At 40.1% G+C, this 16611-nt stretch overlaps 1 protein-coding gene across 3 annotated transcripts in view; it reads right to left on the bottom strand.

Moving 5' to 3' along the window:
* Positions 1 to 3622: 3622 nt before the first annotated feature.
* Positions 3623 to 16611, bottom strand: part of LOC139392393 (sterile alpha motif domain-containing protein 12-like) — a 118314-nt gene continuing 105325 nt past the window's right edge. For all 3 annotated transcript variants that reach the window (XM_071140352.1, XM_071140353.1, XM_071140351.1), the window contains one exon: positions 3623 to 6938. In XM_071140352.1, coding sequence (XP_070996453.1) covers positions 6916 to 6938 — 23 coding nt within the window. In that variant the 3' untranslated portion in view covers positions 3623 to 6915. The remainder of the gene's footprint in view (positions 6939 to 16611) is intronic.

The following is a 16611-nucleotide window of genomic DNA, read 5'->3' as shown; positions in this document are numbered from 1 at the left end:
CTTAATTGGGGAGGACAGGCTCCGGGAAATAGCTGGAGCGGGACTGGTGGATAGCTGGAGCGGGACTGGTGGACTGGTGGAATGGTATCAAAAACATTTAAAAAAAATGGTTTCTGTGTGTTTGATGCCATTCACTCTGTTCCAGACGTTATTATGAGCCGTCCTCCCCTCACCAGCCTCCTGTGACTTATATAAATAAATATAAATATAAAGTGTCATGACCATATTATAAACAGGTTATGACATGTAAATGTCAGCTGTTATGACATATGAAGTGTCATGACGTTGGGTGTGAAGTAAAGTGTTGCCAACATTTCATTGATATCTAAAATTATGCACCCTATATTGTAGATGGAGAGGGGGGGGGGGGGGGGGGGGGCGTATCAGGGCTGAAGACTTGGTCTGCATGCCTGTCTGATACGGAAAACACCAGAAAGTAATAAAAACATTCTGTAAAAATGGCAGAAAAATCATACATTACAGTTTCTCAATCGCGTACGAGCAATTTTTTTTGCACAATTTTGTCGATTTTCAAAACAGAGTTCACAAGGCAGAACTATGTGGCCTTTTGCAAAACAGTAAATGCGTTTTCAAAATGTAGTTGCCTTCTCAAAACAAATACATAAAAAAAAACTATATATAGCCTACCGTCAAAATTGCAAATAGATTCATGAAAATAACACCACTGCCTGCAACCATATTTATCTTTCGAGTCCAAGCAGACAAAACAGTCCTAAAAATCCCATTAGATCAATACATTTTCTTTGCAGATACTAAATCATGGCCAATCTTGGAAGAAAAACTATACAAAGGTGCAGAACTACTCTCCTTTTATGCATATTTGATCAAACAATTTCATACACGTCGAGTCAAACATTATTCCTGATAAAAATATAAAATAAAGAACATTAAATCGGTATCATCACAATCCATTAAATCGGTATCATCACAATCCATTAAATCGGTATCATCACAATCCATTAAATCGGTATCATCACAATCCATTAAATCGGTATCATCACAATCGGTATCATCACAATCCATTAAATCGGTATCATCACAATCCATTAAATCGGTATCATCACAATCCATTAAATCGGTATCATCACAATCCATTAAATCGGTATCATCACAATCCATTAAATCGGTATCATCACAATCCATTAAATCGGTATCATCACAATCCATTAAATCGGTATCATCACAATCCATTAAATCGGTATCATCACAATCCATTAAATCGGTATCATCACAATCCATTAAATCGGTATCATCACAATCCATTAAATCGGTATCATCAATCCAATCGGTATCATCACAATCCATTAAATCGGTATCATCACAATCCATTAAATCGGTATCATCACAATCCATTAAATCGGTATCATCACAATCCATTAAATCGGTATCATCACAATCCATTAAATCGGTATCATCACAATCCATTAAATCGGTATCATCACAATCCATTAAATCGGTATCATCACAATCCATTAAATCGGTATCATCACAATCCATTAAATCGGTATCATCACAATCCATTAAATCGGTATCATCACAATCCATTAAATCGGTATCATCACAATCCATTAAATCGGTATCATCACAATCCATTAAATCGGTATCATCACAATCCATTAAATCGGTATCATCACAATCCATTAAATCGGTATCATCACAATCCATTAAATCGGTATCATCACAATCCATTAAATCGGTATCATCACAATCCATTAAATCGGTATCATCACAATCCATTAAATCGGTATCATCACATTCCATTAAATCGGTATCATCACAATCCATTAAATCGGTATCATCACAATCCATTAAATCGGTATCATCACAATCCATTAAATCGGTATCATCACAATCCATTAAATCGGTATCATCACAATCCATTAAATCGGTATCATCACAATCCATTAAATCGGTATCATCACAATCCATTAAATCGGTATCGGTATCATCACAATCCATTAAATCGGTATCATCACAATCCATTAAATCGGTATCATCACAATCCATTAAATCGGTATCATCACAATCACAATCCATTAAATCGGTATCATCACAATCCATTAAATCGGTATCATCACAATCCATTAAATCGGTATCATCACAATCCATTAAATCGGTATCGGTATCATCACAATCCATTAAATCAATCCATTAAATCGGTATCATCACAATCCATTAAATCGGTATCATCACAATCCATTAAATCGGTATCATCACAATCCATTAAATCGGTATCATCACAATCCATTAAATCGGTATCATCACAATCCATTAAATCGGTATCATCACAATCCATTAAATCGGTATCATCACAATCCATTAAATCGGTATCATCACAATCCATTAAATCGGTATCATCACAATCCATTAAATCGGTATCATCACAATCCATTAAATCGGTATCATCACAATCCATTAAATCGGTATCATCACAATCCATTAAATCGGTATCATCACAATCCATTAAATCGGTATCATCACAATCCATTAAATCGGTATCATCACAATCCATTAAATCGGTATCATCACAATCCATTAAATATCATCACAATCCATTAAATCGGTATCATCACAATCCATTAAATCGGTATCATCACAATCCATTAAATCGGTATCATCACAATCCGGTATCATCACAATCCATTAAATCGGTATCATCACAATCCATTAAATCGGTATCATCACAATCCATTAAATCGGTATCATCACAATCCATTAAATCGGTATCATCACAATCCATTAAATCGGTATCATCACAATCCATTAAATCGGTATCATCACAATCCATTAAATCGGTATCATCACAATCCATTAAATCGGTATCATCACAATCCATTAAATCGGTATCATCACAATCCATTAAATCGGTATCATCACAATCCATTAAATCGGTATCATCACAATCCATTAAATCGGTATCATCACAATCCATTAAATCGGTATCATCACAATCCATTAAATCGGTATCATCACAATCCATTAAATCGGTATCATCACAATCCATTAAATCGGTATCATCACAATCCATTAAATCCATCACAATCCATTAAATCGGTATCATCACAATCCATTAAATCGGTATCATCACAATCCATTAAATCGGTATCATCACAATCCAAATCGGTATCATCACAATCGGTATCATCACAATCCATTAAATCGGTATCATCACAATCCATTAAATCGGTATCATCACAATCCATTAAATCGGTATCATCACAATCCATTAAATCGGTATCATCACAATCCATTAAATCGGTATCATCACAATCCATTAAATCGGTATCATCACAATCCATTAAATCGGTATCATCACAATCCAAGTCCATGTATTCAATACAAAATCTGGTTTGCTCATTGTTTTGTTGCCTTTCCATTGGTTCACAGAAACGATCCACAATAGAAATAAGGAATGGTGAATACAAGGGAGTAACACAACTGATATGAACGTATAGGTCTCAATCCACACCTAAACTAAATCTAAATCTAAGCAACCCAAAATTACTTAGAAGTAACCCAACTTCATTCTCTGCAATATTGTAATTTAAAAAAAAAAAAATTTTTTTTTTTAGACAGTCCCCATTGCCTAGATCTTTCCAAATACAGTGAGCACCAAAAGTATTGGGACAGTGACAATTTTGTTGTTTTCTTGGCTCCGTATTCCAGCACTTTGGATTTAAATGATTAAAGTGCAGACTGTCAGCTTTAATTTGAGGGTATTTTCATCCATATCAGGTGAACTGTTTAGACATTACAGGGCTGGAATTCATTGGTCCCCTAAAAATGGGGGGACTAAGTTATTGGGACAGATTCATTTAAATGTGTATTAAAGTTTAGTATTTGGTCCCATATTTCTAGCACACAATGACTACGTCAAGCTTGTGACTAGAAACTTGTTGGGTGCATTTACTGTTTGTTGTAGTTGCGTTTCAGATCATTTTCGGCCCGATAGAAATAAATGGTAAATAATGTATTACGTCATTATTTGAGTCACTTTTATTGGCTCTTGAGTGGCGCAGCGGTCTAAGGCACTGCATCTCAGTGCTTGAGGCGTCAGACACCCTGGTTCGAATCCAGGCTGTATCACGACCGGCCGTGATTGGGAGTCCCAAAGGGCGGCGCACAATTGGCCCAGCGGCGCCCGGGTTTGGCCGGTGTAGGCCGTCATTGTTCTTAACTGACTTGCTTAGTTGAATAAAAATGTAAATAAGAACACTTCTACACTAATGTGGATGCTACCACACTGGATGACTCATGAATAATGAGAACGTGATGGATGCATATACACCTGTGAATGTAATGTCTATGTGTAGTGACACAATTCCTTGTATGTCTGCTTCTATTTGCATGCATGTTTTTCTTGTGCAATAAGAAAGTGAGGCTCAGTATAAGGTTTATTTTGTGTAACAGTGTACTAGTAAAGTGCCAATGAAAAAATTCCAAATGCCTAAAAAAAAAATCAGGAGATTGTGGAAAGAGCCAGTTCAGGCAAGTCCTCGGGCACCTTGGCAGAGCTGGCAGGGTCGTGTTCATTGGGAACCAAACAGGAGAAAACAGACAAACAGGGAGGGACTACCTGGACTTGTCCAATAAGAAACGATCGTTTTTGTTTTTTGTTGCAAAACGTTTTGTTATGGTATTCCCTAATGAACATGACCCAGGTTCGAAATGCCTTGAAAGTCACATGGTTGGCTACGGCACACAAAGTAATCATACTTCCCTTCCCCAAAACACCCCACCAGCCAAGTTATGGTGGGGCTGCTCCATCCTGACATGTTACAGTTGCAGGAGGGTTTTTCCCTTACCCAAACACTGAATACAATACTGTTCTCAACAAAACACTGCCTTGTGTTAACTTTGTAGACCGCTCCTCCCAGTTTGGCTATTGACATCCAGATGATGTGAAATCAGAGCGCCAGCCTTCCAGACTGGAAGCAGCCAGGCAGGGCAGGCAGCCCACACAGTCCAAGAGAGACACTGACACCAGAGCTCCACCGAAGCATGAAATAGCCACTTGTATTTTGATATGGACAACTTCATCCCATGTGACCAAGTATCAGCATTCCTTACCTCTCCAATGTCAGGGATTGGGCTATTCCAGGCCTGGAGGGCAACGCAGTCCTGAAGGTTTAATCAATACTAATCTGCTACTACTGGGCCAACCAACCACTAGAGAGCATAAGGCAAGCTCCAAACCAAACAATGGACGCTCGTAACACACAAGACCCAATGTTGCAATTAAATTCCGCTAAATCAAAGGCTCTCCGGGGCTGGAATTCTCCCCCTTCGGTTTCTTGGTGGCCATTTCAATTTTTTTGATCCCCATTTATTCATATTCACAGGGAGGAGGTTGTGATGGTAACAATAGGTCATGCTACACTGGTAGTGATACATGGATAATAGGAATCACTCCGGCACACTGGCTTTAGTTAAAGTTCGTTACTGGCTACAAGGTGTGAAAAACACACATATAGGTCACGATGGCCCAAGCAACAGGTTTGTTGGCATGACCGGTGAAATGCCTTTATATCACCAGTGAATGGCCATTTCACATGAACAGTCACAGCAAAGAGTTAGTTTCTCATAAAAACAGTAACTGAGAGATTACATACCACGTCTCTCTCTGAGACTTGACAGACATTTGGATGATTTGTTTTTTTTTTGCCCACGGTACATTTTCCTTTCTACACTATTTTCAATATACCTCATATCTAAAAATAGTCTCAAGCAGTGAGATATGTGAGAGAATCTTTTTCTTCATCATCAGGAGAGAAGCACTTGCCTCGTTCTCTCCCTCAACCATATCCTCAACCAACCAATTGTCCCATGTAGGTTATCCGTCATTTCATTTTCCCTGGCTCAAAAGCACTTTAGCCAGGTCCTCGCAATACCATACCGTGTTCCATTTATGTTGCCAGGTCTTTTCACTATCACATTCCATCCTTAATGGGTTGCCAGGTCTTTTCACTATCACATTCCATCCTTAATGGTTTGCCAGGTCTTTTCACCATCACATTTAGTACCTTTTGGTTTGCCAGGTTCTACCGCTTCATGCCACACCTGGACGTATTCACAGTGAAGGCTTGCTGACCGCGCTGAGAAAGCGACCCACCAAGTGAAGGAGGGGAAAGGTGCGAGGAAAAGACAGACGGGACAACAGATGTCATTTTCACCAGGCAAGCCCAAACTCTGACAGGGCACAGAATCAATGCAGACAACAGTCAGAAAAAGAGGGACAGAGAGGGGAAGGGAATGCAAAATGTAGCGCCCTCTCACTGCTCTGGCGATATAGTCAGTGAGGACCGAGAGAGAGGAAGGCTGGTGTACCCAATGTCTCTAAAGTCACCATTAGAAGTCACTAGAATGTTATACACACCTGCTCGGTGGTGTATCGTGGGGGTACTATTCACACTTAAGGTCTGTTCTACACTGGAGGATTTACTATACAGTGAGAAGGTTGTTGGAAGTGGACGCCATCTTTGACGTGTTTGTTTTCTCATTGTTCTCCACAGTCCTTGTAGTGGGATCGTCAGTTGAGGATGGATCCATTTTTGATGCTTGTTCTCAGAATAGAGCCCTGGTGGTAATTCAGAAGGGGTAAGAGAGTTGGGATGGGATAGGGACAAATGTAGTGGAAACTCTTGGTTAAAGGCAAGAAAATGATTGTCTGTCTGTGATAAGTCACTGGACAGGCCAATGACTTGACTTGTTTGAAGGTTTGAAATTAAGCATGGGGTTAAAATCAAGGTTAGGATTAAGATTGGAGTTAGGTATGAGATTGGGGTTAGGACGGCTTTGATTGGTGGTGGGAGGTGGTCAAGGGTCAGATGTAGGAAGCCCAGGATCGGAGGGAGACCGGGTCCTGTTCGGAGCTGGTTTCCAAGAACGCCTGGGCTACGGAGATCCCTCCAGAGAGGCTGCAGAGAAGGAGAGAGAGAGAAAGAGACCGAGAGGAAGAGAAAGAAAGAGAGCGAACGAGAGAGAAGAGATGATTAAAAGAGGGCGGAAGTGAGAAATGGATAAACAGACAAAAAGGAAGCAAAAATGGGAACAAAAATGTACAGAGAAATTAAGGAGGAAATGAAGTAGGGATAACAAAAAAAATTGTGATTACAAGTGTCAGGCAAGGGGAGGTAGAAATATGGATCAGGGGGAATTAACAAAATAGAGGAGAAAGAAAGAGATAAAGAGAGAAAGGATAAAAGAGAGAAGAAAATGAGGGGAGACATAATTATAAAATGGCAGTAGCAGCAGAGAATCAACACAGTGGAGCAGCACTGCGCTCCCAGGCACACAAAGGGAGGTGGAGAGCTGTGTGTGAGTGAGTGAGAGAAAGAGAGAAAAAGCACACACACACACAGACACACACACACACACACACACACACACACACACACACACACACACACACACACACACACACACACACACACACACACACACACACACACACACACACACACACACACACACACACACACACACACACACACGGATCAGGGGAGAGAAGATAAGTGACATTTAAAGCTTGGCTACGACGTGTGACATGGTACGGGTGACACATGCCAAGTCTCTCTGATGAGTCTGAATCAGTCTCTGAAAGACCGGCACACTGTTATTAATCCACCATTTTTTTTTTCTTGAAATGAAAGCAAGTGCTTATGCTATATTTACCACATATAGGCTTTGTGGCTGTGTATCAAACGACATACTCAACGTTTTAGAACATACCACAGAGATCTAAATAAATACCACAAGTGTGTAGGTCTTTATATGCAAGGTTGGGGAGTAACAGATTACATGTGACATTAATTACATGTTATGTTACCAACAAGAATTTTGTTATCAGACTACAGATACTTTTGAAAAAGTCGATTACTTCTAAATTCGCCCAAAAATATTCCTAACTTTTGTTCTCTCAATGGCATTCAAATCAGCATTGAAAAAAGGCACAATTTGAATTTGTTCCACTTGAGCAAGTCAGACACCACTATAAATTTAAAAAGTTGTGTCACATGCACCAATTACAATTGGTGTAGATTACCTTCACGGTAGTCTACACCAATTGAAATGTAAATATTAGAGAGAAGGATTTATTTCAGCTTTTATTTCTTTCATAACATTCCCAGTGGGTCAGAAGTTTACATACACTCAATTAGTATTTGGTAGAATTGCCTTTAAAATTGTTTAACTTGGGTCAAATGTTTCAGGTAGCCTTCCACAAGCTTCCCACAATAAGTTGGGTGAATTTTGGCCCATTCCTCCTGACAGAGCTGGTGTAACTGAGTCGGGTTTGTTGGCCTCCTTGCTTGCACAGGCTTTTTCAATTCTGCCCACAAATTTTCTATAGGACTGAGGTCAGGGCTTTGCGATGGCCTCTCCAATACCTTGACTTTGTTGTCCTTGATAAACTTCTCCTTAATGCAACCGCTGTGTCAGATTTCAAAAAGGCTTACGGTGAAAGCACACCACTTGATTATGTTAGGTCAGCGTCTAGCTATAAAACCATACAGCCATTTACCAACCAAGGAGACGTGTCACAAAAGTCAGAATAGCGTTAAAATGAATCACTTACCTTTGTTGATGTTCATCTGGTGGCACTCCCAGGTCTCCATGTTAGACAATAAATGTAAGTTTTGTTCGATAATGTCCCCGTTTATGTCCAAAAATGTATTTAAAAAAAAAAAAGGCACAAAGCGCGCTCTCAACATCAAGACGAAAAGTCAAAAACGTACAATAAAAGTTAGTAGAAACATGTCAAACGATGTTTAAAATCAATCAGGTTGTCTTTCTCATAAATAATCAATAATATTTCAACCGGACAAAAGCTTTGTCAATAGAAAAGGTAAACAAGAAAGGCGCGCTCACGATCACGCGCTGGGCTCATGTCTGGAAATTTCCACTGGCCTATCATTGAAAGTGCTGTATCTCCCTCATTTTTCAGAGTAAAAGCCTGAAACAATGCCTAAAGACTGGCCACATGTCGAGGAAGCCACAAAGACCGTGAACTGGGTCCTAGGTCTTTGTATGGTGGATCGGCTTTCAATGGAAAAACAGGCTTTTGAAATAATACTACTTCCTGGTTGGATTTTCCTCAGGTTTTCGACTGTTATAACATTTCTGTTATACTCACCGACATTAGTTTAACAGTTTTGGAAACTTTTGAGTATTTTCTATCTAAATCTACTAATTATATGCATATCCTAGCTTCTGGGCCTGAGTAGCAGGCAGTTTAATTTGGGCACACTTTTCATCCAAAATTCCGAATGCTGCCCCCTACCCTAGTGAAGTTAAGGACAACAAAGTCAAGGTATTGGAGTGGCCATCACAAAGCCCTGACCTCAATCCTATAGAACATTTGTGGGCAGAATTGAAAAAGCCTGTGCAAGCAAGGAGGCCAACAAACCTGACTCAGGTACACCAGCTCTGTCAGGAGGAATGGGCCAAAATTCACCCAACTTATTGTGGGAAGCTTGTGGAAGGCTACCCAAAACATTTGACCCAAGTTAAACAATTTAAAGGCAATGCTACCAAATACTAATTGAGTGTATGTAAACGTCTGACCCACTGGGAATGTGATGAAAGAAATTAAAGCTGAAATAAATCCTTCTCTCTACTATTATTCTGACATTTCACATTCTTAAAATAAATTGGTGATCTAACTGACCTAAAACAGCAAAAATTTCTATAAAAACCTCATTATGGAGTATTGTGTGTAGATTGAATAAGAAAAACATTGATTTAATAAATTTTAGAAAAAGGCTGTAACGTAACAAAATGTGGAAAATGTCAAGGGGTCTGAATACTTGTCAAAAGCACTGTATATACAAAAAGTCTTGTAATTTCTAAATAGTTCACCCGATATGAATAAAAATAAAGCTGACAGTCTGCACTTTAACCTCAGACATTGTATCATTTCAAATCCAAAGAGTACAGAGCAAAAATGACAAATGTGTAACTGTCCCAATGGAGCTCACTGTAGTTAAGGAGCTAGAATATTAAATACTGAATAAAAACAAGTAAAACACATCATCTGTCTACCGTGTCTCATAAAAGCCCTCAGAATTACTTTGGAGTTCTATTCTTTTCTCTGATTACTACAACCTACTAAACCCAAATTAAACATGACAGGGTATGAATACAACCATGCTTGGTGTGTTGCCTAGTTTGTGTGAATGTGTGCGAGAGTGAATGTGTTTGTGCATTTGAATGAGTGTGAAGTAGGTTTCTTTGTGAATGTGTGTATGTGCGAGTAAATGTGTGTGTGTGTCAGAAAAAAAGAGCAATGCCAGTTATTAAACAAACCAATTACAAGGCCCACTCATGCCGTTTACCTCCCAAACAAAGGCTGAATGTTGATTTGTAAAGAACAACACTACTGCACTGTAATTTACACAGTAAAAACTCTCTCTCTCTCTCTCTCTCTCTCTCTCTCTCTGTGTCTCTTTGTCTCTCTGTGTGTGTATTTGTTCTCTCTCTCTTCTCTGTGTGTGCATTTGTTCTCTCTCTCTCTCTGTGTATTCGTTCTCTCTGTGTGTATTTGTTCTCTCTCTCCTCTCTGTGTGTGTATTTGTTCTCTCTGTGTGTGTATTTGTTCTCTCTCTCTCTCTTCTCTTGTGTGTGTATTTGCTCTCTCTCTCCTCTCTGTGTGTGTATTTGCTCTCTCTCTCTCCTCTCTGTGTATTCATTCTCTCTGTGTGTGTATTTGTTCTCTCTCTCCTCTCTGTGTGTGTATTTGTTCTCTCTCTCTCCTCTCTGTGTATTCATTCTCTCTGTGTGTGTGTGTATTTGTTCTCTCTCTGTGTATGTTCTCTCTCTCCTCTGTGTGTGTGTGTATTTGTTCTCTCTCTCTCTCTCTCTCTGTGTGTGTATTTGTTCTCTCTCTGTGTATGTTCTCTCTCTCCTCTGTGTGTGTGTGTATTTGTTCTCTCTCTCTCCTCTCTGTGTGTGTATTTGTTCTCTCGCTCTCCTGTGTGTGTGTGTGTGTGTGTATTTGTTCTCTCTGTGTGTGTATTTGTTCTCTCTCTGTATGTATTTGTTCTCTCTCTCTGTGTGTATTTGTTCTCTCTCTCCGCTGTGTGTGTATTTGCTCTCTCCTCTCTGTGTGTATTTGTTCTCTCTCTCTGTGTGTGTATTTGTTCTCTCTCTGTGTGTGTATTTGTTCTCTCTCTCTGTGTGTGTGTATTTGTTCTCTCTCTCTCTCCTCACTGTGTGTGTGTATTTGTTCTCTCTCTCTCCTCTCTGTGTATTTGCTCTCTCTCTCTCTCTGTATTTGTTCTCTCTCTCCTCTCTATGTGTGTATTTGTTCTCCCTCTCCTCTGTGTGTGTGTATTTGTTCTCTCTCTCTCTGTGTGTATTTGTTCTCTCTCTGTGTGTGTGTGTGTGTATTCTTTCTCTCTGTGTGTATTGGTTCTCTCTCTCTGTGTGTATTTGTTCTCTCTCTCTCTGTGTGTGTATTTGTTCTCTCTCTCTGTGTGTGTGTGTGTGTATGTATTTGTTCTCTCTGTGTGTGTGTGTGTGTGTGTGTGTATATTTGTTCTCTGTGTGTGTGTGTGTGCATGTATTTGTTCTCTCTGTGTGTGTGTGTGTGCATGTATTTGTTCTCTGTGTGTGTGTATTTGTTCTCTCTCTGTGTGTGTGTTTGTGTATTTGTTCTCTCTCTGTGTGTGTGTGTGTGTATGTATTTGTTCTCTCTCTCCTCTCTGTGTGTGTATTTGTTCTCTCTCTCTCCTCTCTGTGTATTCATTCTCTCGGTGTGTGTGTGTATTTGTTCTCTCTCTGTGTATGTTCTCTCTCTCCTCTGTGTGTGTGTGTGTATTTGTTCTCTCTCTCTCTCTCTCTCTGTGTGTATTTGTTCTCTCTCTCCTCTCTGTGTGTGTATTTGTTCTCTCGCTCTCCTGTATGTGTGTGTGTGTATTTGTTCTCTCTGTGTGTGTATTTGTTCTCTCTCTCTGTATGTATTTGTTCTCTCTCTCTGTGTGTATTTGTTCTCTCTCTCCGCTGTGTGTGTATTTGCTCTCTCCTCTCTGTGTGTGTATTTGTTCTCTCTCTCTGTGTGTGTATTTGTTCTCTCTCTGTGTGTGTATTTGTTCTCTCTCTCTCTCTGTGTGTGTATTTGTTCTCTCTCTCTCCTCTCTGTGTATTTGCTCTCTCTCTCTCTCTGTGTATTTGTTCTCTCTCTCCTCTCTATGTGTGTATTTGTTCTCCCTCTCCTCTGTGTGTGTGTATTTGTTCTCTCTCTCTCTGTGTGTATTGGTTCTCTCTCTCTCTGTGTGTATTTGTTCTCTCTCTCTCTGTGTGTGTATTTGTTCTCTCTCTGTGTGTGTGTGTGTGTGTGTATGTATTTGTTCTCTCTCTGTGTGTGTGTGTGTGTGTGTGTGTGTATTTGTTCTCTGTGTGTGTGTGTGTGTGCATGTATTTGTTCTCTGTGTGTGTGTATTTGTTCTCTCTCTGTGTGTGTGTTTGTGTATTTGTTCTCTCTGTGTGTGTGTGTGTGTATGTATTTGTTCTCTGTGTGTGTGTATGTATTTGTTCTCTGTGTGTGTGTGTGTGTGTGTGTGTATTTGTTCTCTCTCTGTGTGTGTGTATTTGTTCTCTCTCTCTCTGTGTGTATTTGTTCTCTCTCTGTGTGTGTGTATGTATTTGTTCTCTCTCTGTGTGTGTGTGTGTATTTGTTCTCTCTCTGTGTGTGTGTTTGTGTATTTGTATTTGTTCTCTCTGTGTGTGTGTATGTATTTGTTCTCTCTCTCTGTGTGTGTGTGTGTGTGTATGTATTTGTTCTCTGTGTGTGTGTGTATGTATTTGTTCTCTCTGTGTGTGTGTGTATTTGTTCTCTCTCTCTGTGTGTGTGTATTTGTTCTCTCTGTGTGTGTGTATGTATTTGTTCTCTCTCTCTGTGTGTGTGTGTGTGTGTGTATGTATTTGTTCTCTGTGTGTGTGTGTATGTATTTGTTCTCTCTGTGTGTGTGTGTGTATTTGTTCTCTCTCTCTGTGTGTGTGTATTTGTTCTCTCTGTGTGTGTGTGTATTTGTTCTCTCTCTCTGTGTGTGTGTATTTGTTCTCTCTCTCTGTGTGTATTTGTTCTCTCTCTCTGTGTGTATTTGTTCTCTCTCTCTGTGTGTATTTGTTCTCTCTCTCTGTGTGTATTTGTTCTCTCTCTCTGTGTGTATTTGTTCTCTCTGTGTGTATTTATTCTCTCTCTCTGCTGTGTGTGTATTTGTTCTCTCTCTCTCTCTCTCTCGGTGTGTGTATTTGTTCTCTGTGTGTGTGTATTTGTTCTCTCTCTCTCCTCTCTGTGTGTGCTGTATTTGTTCTGTGTGTGTGTGTGTGTGTGCATTTGTTCTCTCTCTCTCCTCTGTGTATTCGTTCTCTCTCTGTGTGTGTATTTGTCTCTCTGTGTGTGTATTTGTTCTCTCTCTCCTCTCTGTGTGTGCATTTGTTCTCTCTCTCTCTCTGTGTATTCGTTCTCTCTGTGTGTATTTGTTCTCTCTCTCCTCTCTGTGTGTGTATTTGTTCTCTCTGTGTGTGTATTTGTTCTCTCTGTGTGTGTGTGTGTGTGTATGTATTTGTTCTTCTCTCTCTCTCTCTTCTCTTGTGTGTGTATTTGTTCTCTCTCTCTCTCTCCTCTCTGTGTGTGTATTTGCTCTGTGTGTGTGTATTTGTTCTCTCTCTCCTCTCTGTGTATTCATCCTCTCTGTGTATTCATTCTCTGTGTGTGTGTATTTGTTCTCTCTGTGTGTGTATTTGTTCTCTCTCCTCTCTGTGTGTGTATTTGTTCTCTCTCTCTCCTCTCTGTGTATTCATTCTCTCTCTGTGTGTGTGTATTTGTTCTCTCTCTGTGTATGTTCTCTCTCTCCTCTGTGTGTGTGTGTATTTGTTCTCTCTCTCTCTCTCTCTCTGTGTGTGTATTTGTTCTCTCTCTGTGTATGTTCTCTCTCTCCTCTGTGTGTGTGTGTATTTGTTCTCTCTCTCTCCTCTCTGTGTGTGTATTTGTTCTCTCGCTCTCCTGTGTGTGTGTGTGTGTATTTGTTCTCTCTGTGTGTGTATTTGTTCTCTCTCTGTATGTATTTGTTCTCTCTCTCTGTGTGTATTTGTTCTCTCTCTCCGCTGTGTGTGTATTTGCTCTCTCCTCTCTGTGTGAATTTGTTCTCTCTCTCTGTGTGTGTATTTGTTCTCTCTGTGTGTGTATTTGTTCTCTCTCTCCTCTCTGTGTGTGTATTTGTTCTCTCTCTCTCCTCTCTGTGTATTCATTCTCTCTGTGTGTGTGTGTATTTGTTCTCTCTCTGTGTATGTTCTCTCTCTCCTCTGTGTGTGTGTGTATTTGTTCTCTCTCTCTCTCTCTCTGTGTGTGTATTTGTTCTCTCTCTGTGTATGTTCTCTCTCTCCTCTGTGTGTGTGTGTATTTGTTCTCTCTCTCTCCTCTCTGTGTGTATTTGTTCTCTCGCTCTCCTGTGTGTGTGTGTGTGTGTATTTGTTCTCTCTGTGTGTGTATTTGTTCTCTCTCTGTATGTATTTGTTCTCTCTCTCTGTGTGTATTTGTTCTCTCTCTCCGCTGTGTGTGTATTTGCTCTCTCCTCTCTGTGTGTATTTGTTCTCTCTCTCTGTGTGTGTATTTGTTCTCTCTCTGTGTGTGTATTTGTTCTCTCTCTCTGTGTGTGTGTATTTGTTCTCTCTCTCTCCTCTCTGTGTATTTGCTCTCTCTCTCTCTGTGTATTTGTTCTCTCTCTCCTCTCTATGTGTGTATTTGTTCTCCCTCTCCTCTGTGTGTGTGTATTTGTTCTCTCTCTCTCTGTGTGTATTTGTTCTCTCTCTGTGTGTGTGTGTGTGTATTCTTTCTCTCTGTGTGTATTGGTTCTCTCTCTCTGTGTGTATTTGTTCTCTCTCTCTCTGTGTGTGTATTTGTTCTCTCTCTCTCTGTGTGTGTGTGTGTATGTATTTGTTCTCTCTGTGTGTGTGTGTGTGTGTGTGTGTATATTTGTTCTCTGTGTGTGTGTGTGTGCATGTATTTGTTCTCTCTGTGTGTGTGTGTGTGCATGTATTTGTTCTCTGTGTGTGTGTATTTGTTCTCTCTCTGTGTGTGTGTTTGTGTATTTGTTCTCTCTCTGTGTGTGTGTGTGTGTATGTATTTGTTCTCTCTCTCCTCTCTGTGTGTGTATTTGTTCTCTCTCTCTCCTCTCTGTGTATTCATTCTCTCTGTGTGTGTGTGTATTTGTTCTCTCTCTGTGTATGTTCTCTCTCTCCTCTGTGTGTGTGTGTGTATTTGTTCTCTCTCTCTCTCTCTCTCTGTGTGTATTTGTTCTCTCTCTCCTCTCTGTGTGTGTATTTGTTCTCTCGCTCTCCTGTATGTGTGTGTGTGTATTTGTTCTCTCTGTGTGTGTATTTGTTCTCTCTCTGTATGTATTTGTTCTCTCTCTCTGTGTGTATTTGTTCTCTCTCTCCGCTGTGTGTGTATTTGCTCTCTCCTCTCTGTGTGTATTTGTTCTCTCTCTCTGTGTGTGTATTTGTTCTCTCTCTGTGTGTGTATTTGTTCTCTCTCTCTGTGTGTGTGTATTTGTTCTCTCTCTCTCCTCTCTGTGTATTTGCTCTCTCTCTCTCTGTGTATTTGTTCTCTCTCTCCTCTCTATGTGTGTATTTGTTCTCCCTCTCCTCTGTGTGTGTGTATTTGTTCTCTCTCTCTCTGTGTGTATTTGTTCTCTCTCTGTGTGTGTGTGTGTGTATTCTTTCTCTCTGTGTGTATTGGTTCTCTCTCTCTGTGTGTATTTGTTCTCTCTCTCTCTGTGTGTGTATTTGTTCTCTCTCTCTCTGTGTGTGTGTGTGTATGTATTTGTTCTCTCTGTGTGTGTGTGTGTGTGTGTGTGTATATTTGTTCTCTGTGTGTGTGTGTGTGCATGTATTTGTTCTCTCTGTGTGTGTGTGTGTGCATGTATTTGTTCTCTGTGTGTGTGTATTTGTTCTCTCTCTGTGTGTGTGTTTGTGTATTTGTTCTCTCTCTGTGTGTGTGTGTGTGTATGTATTTGTTCTCTCTCTCCTCTCTGTGTGTGTATTTGTTCTCTCTCTCTCCTCTCTGTGTATTCATTCTCTCTGTGTGTGTGTGTATTTGTTCTCTCTCTGTGTATGTTCTCTCTCTCCTCTGTGTGTGTGTGTGTATTTGTTCTCTCTCTCTCTCTCTCTCTGTGTGTATTTGTTCTCTCTCTCCTCTCTGTGTGTGTATTTGTTCTCTCGCTCTCCTGTATGTGTGTGTGTGTATTTGTTCTCTCTGTGTGTGTATTTGTTCTCTCTCTCTCCTCTCTGTGTATTCATTCTCTCTGTGTGTGTGTGTATTTGTTCTCTCTCTGTGTATGTTCTCTCTCTCCTCTGTGTGTGTGTGTGTATTTGTTCTCTCTCTCTCTCTCTCTCTGTGTGTATTTGTTCTCTCTCTCCTCTCTGTGTGTGTATTTGTTCTCTCGCTCTCCTGTATGTGTGTGTGTGTATTTGTTCTCTCTGTGTGTGTATTTGTTCTCTCTCTGTATGTATTTGTTCTCTCTCTCTGTGTGTATTTGTTCTCTCTCTCCGCTGTGTGTGTATTTGCTCTCTCCTCTCTGTGTGTATTTG

The sequence above is a fragment of the Oncorhynchus clarkii genome, chromosome 32, assembly GCF_045791955.1.
Source record: "Oncorhynchus clarkii lewisi isolate Uvic-CL-2024 chromosome 32, UVic_Ocla_1.0, whole genome shotgun sequence".
Classification (NCBI taxonomy): Eukaryota; Metazoa; Chordata; class Actinopteri; order Salmoniformes; family Salmonidae; genus Oncorhynchus; species Oncorhynchus clarkii.
This window is presented reverse-complemented; position numbering and strand designations above follow the sequence as displayed.